The 6,661-nt window shown below is 59.6% G+C and overlaps 1 protein-coding gene across 1 annotated transcript; it reads right to left on the bottom strand.

The window, feature by feature from the left end:
- Positions 1-402: 402 nt before the first annotated feature.
- ZBTB32 (zinc finger and BTB domain containing 32) lies at positions 403-3,228 on the bottom strand. Its single transcript, XM_004690271.2, has 5 exons — positions 2,325-3,228; positions 2,019-2,092; positions 1,843-1,911; positions 1,548-1,712; positions 403-1,403 (listed from the first exon to the last, which is right to left on the bottom strand). Exons 1-5 carry the CDS (start codon positions 3,206-3,208, stop codon positions 1,114-1,116), a joined length of 1,482 nt encoding a protein of 493 aa, XP_004690328.1. The 5' UTR covers positions 3,209-3,228; the 3' UTR covers positions 403-1,113.
- Between the last annotated feature and the right edge of the window lie 3,433 nt (positions 3,229-6,661).

The following is a 6,661-nucleotide window of genomic DNA, read 5'->3' as shown; positions in this document are numbered from 1 at the left end:
GCCGGGGACGGGGCCGGCCTCGCGCGGGGCACCACGGGAACGGGAGTCCGAAACCGGTCGTCCGTCACGCTTGGACCGCGCCTGGAGAGCTTAGACCCCTCATCTCGACCCGAGAGGGCTGAGGCGCAGAGGCCTTCGGGAAATGTAGTCCAGCCCCCTCGCCTCTACCGCCCGGAGCTAGGGCCGCGAGAGCTGGCTCTATGGGGTCCGACGGGACCCAGAAAGCCCGCTCCCGGGCCGCCGGGAGGTGTGGTTCTCGCCCCAGGCTCCTCCCATTGTTCAGATCGAGGCTGGTGGAGCTCTCGGACTACCACTCCCAGGGTGCAATGGGGTTCGGTCCTTGGGAACCCCGGAGGCTCGGAGAACTGAAGTTCGCCACTGCAGGAGGCGTGGGCTGGGGACGGGACGGGCGTACGGCGGTGGTCCCGGTTGCAGGCACGCCCCTCGGGCTGATTCGCACTGCACGGAGGGAGGGGCCGGAGGCCGCGCCGTGGCGACCCTTGTGCTCAGAAGAGGCGGCGCCCCGAAAGCACGCGATCTTTTGGCCTGGGCCGGGGCGTCCAGACTCGGACCCCGCGCGCTGCAGCACGCTGTGGAAGGCCTCCCTCCGGGCGGTGCTGCTCCCTCTGCCTGGACACCGAGCCCTCGCGCCCGGTGCCTCCAGGGGAGGACTGGGAGCCCCAGAGGATGGACGAGGTAGTCGCCGCGTCGAACGGCGGACGCGGGCCACCAGGGGCCGCTACAGGATAAGGGGCAAGGCTGGGTACCCGCCTCCACCCCCGCGCACAGACCGCAGTGTGGACTTGGCTTTCTTGTCCGAGAGGAGGCACAGGAAACTCTTTTATTTGGGGTGATGAAAAACCGCCAGGCCCCACACAGTTAACTTTCACTCTTGCAAACTTCACTGTCTCCTCACCCCGCACGGGCTCGCTGGCCCAGGCTTCTGCTTCCCGCGGTCATCTGGTGAGGACTCTGGTGCCCTTTTCTGCGGCGGCTTCTGGGAGCAGAATTTGCTAGGCTGCCCTAGCCGCGGTGCCGGACCAGAAGCCTCGCCTGCCCGCCGGCCCGTCTTTTGTATTCCTGACTGAGGCCAAAGAAGCTGCCGACACTCGGTCAAGTGGTGGAGGAAGGGGAACTGCAAGGAGAGGCCGAGGCCCTGGCCGGGCGCGAGGAGGAAGAGGAGGAGGAGGAGTAGAGGAAGGTGGAGCGAATGGTCCATCCGGGCGGGAGCTGGCTGGGCGAGTGGCCGCGCATGTGCGCCTGCATGGAGGCCAGGCTGGGGCAGCCGGCCCCGCACAGAGGGCAGCGGTAGGGGGCCGCCCCATGCGTCCGCAGGTGTTTGGTCATGGCCGAGAAGTCCCGGGAGCGCTGGGGACAGAGGCGGCAGGAGAAGGGCTTCTCTCCTAGGACGGGTGGAGAGCACGCCGGTGAATGAAAAAAGGGGGCTGGTCTCCGGGTAGATAGCGCCACTGGCGGGGAGTCGTGCTCTGGGTGGCAGACTAGTTTGGAAGGAAGCAGACAATTCAGACTGGCCAGGGAGCCTGTACCTGTATGGACTCGGTAATGTGTCTCCATCTGATGCTTGAGTGAAAACCTCTTTCCACAGACTGAACAAGTATAAGGCCGAGATCGAGCAGGAGGCGGCTGGGGAGGGTGTTGGCGAGACAGGTGGCCTGCTGTGCCCACGTGACCCACATGGGTTGCAAGTGCATCTGTGGGGATAGAGAAGGAAGGCAAAGGCGGGCTGGGCTAGGAATCCCAGAGCCAGGTCACAGCAACACCAGACAAGACATCAGGGCCTCTTCAGCGGGGCTGAGGCAAAAACGTGCCTGCGCTACTCACCTGTGTGCCTGGGACTAGCGTCTTCCATCTCCCCATGTCTGAGCTGTGCCAGGCCCTGGGGGAAGGACCCTAGAGGGAGCAGAATGAAGTCGGGGCCCCGCTCCGTTTCGAGTCCTGGACCCCCAGCCCCGTCGGAGCCCACATTGTTGTGTTCCTGCAGGCAATGAGGGGCTTACCTGGGACTGGGTGGGAGCAGGCCATCTGGTTCTGGTTCCAGAGCCCTTTGTGGGGGTTTAAGGGTGGTGGAATCCTGGGGAGGGGTGGGTTGGCGAAGGGGAAGAGTTACAGCCTTGGCAAGACCTGGGATCCCGGCCAAGCCCCTTCCTGAGCCCTCCAGAGCTGGGCTTTGGCTTTTGTGCTGGGAACTTGCCCTAGTCCCAGCTCAGGAGAGGTACACAAGAGAAGACTGGGGGGTCCCAGTCTACTGGTCACTGCTGCCTCTCCTGAGCCATTCCCTTCCAGCCAGGGAGCGCTTCACTCACCTCTGGTCCCAAGGCCAGACCTCCTGCCAGGCTCCACTGAGGGGGGCGCTATGGGGGAAGGGAGTGCCGTAGCTGGGCCGCAACAGCAGGATGCTCCACAGGGCAGGCTGGCCCTCCCTGGGCCAAGGCGCCCCGGCCCCCCAAGGCCTGGGAATGCCACTGGTGTGAAGGGAACCTGGTGGGGGAGGGGAGCCAGGGCCCTCCCGATTTCCCCCAGGGCCGGCTACACTCTCCCTCACCCACATGACCACTTCTTGCTCCCCGTCTGCTTCTCTGTGGCCAACCCAGGGCTGGCTGGATTCCTTCTCCTCTGATCTCCTCTGCTCGCCCTGGCACTCCTGCATTACCTCTGCCATTTCAGGGCTCTCTCTTGGTAGCCTGTGCTTGCGGAAGGCCTCCTGTTCTCTCCCACCAGCTCCAACACATTTCTCTGGTCTCTGCTGCTCCCCGTGGCCCCCCGGTCCTCTCTCAGAATCCCCTGTGCATGTCTCTGACTCCTGATGTTCCTTCAGTCCTAGGTCCAGCTCTTGTCTAGCCCTGTCCCTTCGAGCCTTCTTGCACGCCTCTTCCAGGGCCTGCACCCCCAAGGCCCTGGCTGCCTCCTCAAGGGGCCCCAGTTCCCCAGGCTGCAGCTCAACACTCTCCCCGTAGACAAAGAACAGAAGCTGGGCAAAGGTGGAAGGACTGATGCCTTTCACCAGAGCCCAGTGGCCCCGGCGGCCCAGCTGCTGGCTCACTCCTGCTAGTACCAGGCTGTGGGCAGGGAACTCCTGGCTCCCCACGGTGATCAGGGTGTCACACAGGGCTGGTCGGAGCCTGGCTGCCAGACGTACCAGCCGGTCAGAGCCGTAGGGGCTAGGCAGTCTTGTTGGGAACTGAGGCATTTTGCTTTGCTGGGGTGCCAATCCAGAGCTTCTGCGAGAAGAACTACAGTGTGGGGTCCATGGTGGGGAGGGGAGGAAGGCACAGCATGCTCTCAAGCCTGCAGAGGTGACGGGAGAAAGAATGAGCGGCTAGTTCCGGTCCAGAGCTCTCTGTCCTGAAGGAAGCAAATAGGCCAACCCCAAGGAGGACCTGAGCTTGTCCAAATCATAACGGACCGGGAATGGAATTAGGCCACATTCAGGGCTGACGGGCAAGGATTAGACAGCTAACAGTGGCAAGTAGTGACTGGAGACTGAGGCAGATGGTCCTGTGAGTGGGCAGCTTCTCACTTAGGGGAGCAGACGCTGATGCTTCTGCTGCGGGAAGACTGAGCAGGGCAGGCTCTTCGCATTCCAGTCAGAGAGCACTCTGGCAAGACACGGCTTCATGGGGGAACTTAGGAAGCCTGTGTGGGCCCCTCCCTGGTGGCACAACAGGTCAAAGTGCAGCACTATGAAGCTGTCCATAGCCACTACAGCACGAGTTTGATCCCCGGCCAGGGAGCTGACCCCCAGGGCGCAGCAGACCTCTCCTGTCTCCCCGCTGCTCCCCTCAGCAGTGTGTTTCAGTAAATCCGCCTGTTTTGCTCTCCACTCTGTCTCTGGTGAATCCTCTTGACACCCCCCGCCCGAATCTCTGACTGTACCCCAGATCTTGTGTGCAAAAATAAATAAATCTCTAAAATAGAAAGCTCAGATGACCTCCCCCACCCAGCCCACGGACTGAGGGGATCCTCAGAGGACAGAAGGGCAGCAGGCCAGGCAGGGAACTGCAGTCTCTAAGGCATTGATCCATCACCTCCCCGAGGCTGAAGCTTCTAGAACAGGTCCTCAAAGAAGCTAGAAGGAAGGAGTCTAAGGCTCCTAGAGAGTCAGTTAAACAGCAGGCTCAGAAGCCACGAGAGAGAAGCCTCCCTACCCAGGAATGGAGAGGGCTTTCCGAAAAGGCTTTGACCCTGGGAGCAAACAGGAGAGAGGGAAGCAGGAGCTGTAAAGGGAGAGGCTATTTAGTGTCGCTTTTTATAAACCAAAAGTGAAGAACAGAAAAACAACCCAACAAGACAGCAGTTTACAGCACATCAAAACCACCACATTGGCTTTTGAACAGATTTGGGACCCCAGATGCAAAAAGACCTAAGCCTCTCAGTGCCCAGCAGGTGTGTTCCCAGGTGTGGGCACATGGTGAGTGAGGAGGGAGGGTTACCACTGGGGCACCTTGGGAGAGAGCTCCAGGTTGGCAGGAAGTGGGCAGAGAGGGGCATAATGGGAGAAAAGTCTCCTCTGGAGAGCTGCAGCTACTCACCGGTTGTAGTTTCCTCCTGGACACCACTTGCTCTGAGCTGTTGGGGCTCCTGGGCACCCCCTGGAGCTAGCCCCGCCCTTGACCTCACAGTCTTCCATTGGATGCCCCAGTATCAGTCTGCTGTAGTCCCCCAGAGGGGTGTGGTTTTATACCCCTGACTTTGAGACACCCCTGGGGAGAGACCACCCCCTCCATTTCTAGAATGCAGGCTTTCTGCCTTTTCACCCGTGATTCATCTGTGAATTAGTCAAAGACTGGGGCGGCAGGGACTTTGGAGTAATCAGACCTGCTTTTGAGTGTCAGCGTTGCCATTTACTAATTGAGTCACCCTGGGCAAGTCACACCCCCCCCAACCCCAGCCTCAGTTATCTCTTTCAAGAAACGGGGTAACCTCTGCATCCCCCATCTGGAGGCAGGGGTGAAGATGCCATCCACGACCTGGAAGGGGCTTGCTGGCCATCTGTCTCGCTTTGTCGCTTAGTGGTGTCTGCCGAGCGCTCGAGCTGGAAGCTGTTTCTGATTTATGCCTCTGGTTAGAAGAAGCTGACCCCAAGGAGAGTCAAACAGGACAGAAGCACGCCTGCCTGCCCCTGCTGCTCCCTGGGGGGCTCACGAAGCCCCAGCTGTTCCGCAGAAGGGACCCCTGCCATTTGGGTCACTGGGGACTGGGTGTGACTGACTCAGATCCTCCCATCAAGCTCTGGAGGGGCAACCCCAAGTAGGGCCTGTGGTGGTCTTCGAAGAGAAAAACTCCTTTTCTCGGGTTGATGACAAATGACATTTCTCTGAAATCAGAACTCCGGGTTTCTTTCACTTCCTGCCCAAGGGGTCAAGATCCTCAGAGTTTCCCCCTCTTTAGCATTCTTTAACCTGGGGAAAGGAGGGATGGGGGGGTGCAACTCTTCCTAGTCAGCTCTCTCCTCCTTCATGCAGTCATTTAATTCCCCCGGAATCACGCACTCGTCTGGCCTGCCGGGCTGCCGCTCCGGGATCCTCCGCGCAGCCTTCGCTCTCGCCCTCCGGCCCTAACTGCCTTTCCTCTGCGCTCAGTCTAGCTTGGGTGCAGGCAGATGTTGAGCCTTCCTAGAACAGAAAGGGTGCTCCAGTGGGTGAGGCTGGTGGAGGGGCAAGAATAGGGTGGGGAGAGGGGAAGATGAGTCAGAGTGAAAGGGAAAATGCAAATGGGCAAGCTGTATTCATTTGCTGCTCTGCACGTTAAATATTTTCCATTTCTGAGCCTTCAAACTTGTCACACTACCACACCCAGGGACTCACTAACACGGGTAGAAAAAAAAACACTGGGCCTGGCACGTAAAAGACACCGACCCTGCCATGTGGTATCCAGAGGGAAACAGCTTCCCCCACAACGCCCCTCCTCGGACACAGAGACCAGTCCCCGAACTTGTGGGGGAAGCGGGGGAAGCGTGAGGGAGAAACCCCAAGCGGAGGAGGACAGACACAGGGGCCTGGCAGGTGACACCACCGGGGGACAGTGGCCCTGGCCCCCCAGCACTGCATCACGTGCCTGTGACTAAGATCACCCCTGTGCGGCTTGCCTTCTGAAGCCTACTGCTGAGCGAGAGAGCTGGAAACTACTGAAAGGGCAGCTCCTCCCTAAGGCAAGTGTAGTTAACAGTTAATAGGGTGTCATCAGCCATTCAGGGAACCTCAGAGGGAGGAGAGGGGCAAGGGGACTCCCCACTCAGTGAGCAAAAGCCCCCGACAATGGGAAACCCCATCTTGGTGTCTACCTCATCTAAGGATATCCCTTCAGAGATCGCCACCTTGGAGGCATCTCCTCTCTTCACATTCTTTTTTTCTTTTTAAAGATTTATTTATGCATACAATTGTTGGGGTATAGGTCAGAGGTGCAGGGGGGTGGGAGGAGTCACCAGAGACAGAGGGGAGCAGCAGGGAGAGGTCTGCTGCGGCCTGTGGGTCCCTCCCTGCCTGGGGATGGGGTGAGTACAGTTAGCTTCATAGCTGAGCCTTAACCCCTCCGCCACCAGGGAGGTCCCACTCCTCACATTCTTTTTTTTTAAGATTTATTTGTGCATACAGACCCAGGGTACAGGCCAGAGGTGCAGGGGCAGTGAGAGGCTTCACCAGGG

Source organism: Condylura cristata, unplaced genomic scaffold, assembly GCF_000260355.1.
Source record: "Condylura cristata isolate star-nosed mole 26May11 unplaced genomic scaffold, ConCri1.0 scaffold00028, whole genome shotgun sequence".
In the NCBI taxonomy this organism is placed as follows: domain Eukaryota; kingdom Metazoa; phylum Chordata; class Mammalia; order Eulipotyphla; family Talpidae; genus Condylura; species Condylura cristata.
The sequence above is the reverse complement of the archived record's forward strand: the minus strand, read 5'-3'. Positions and strand labels throughout refer to the sequence as shown.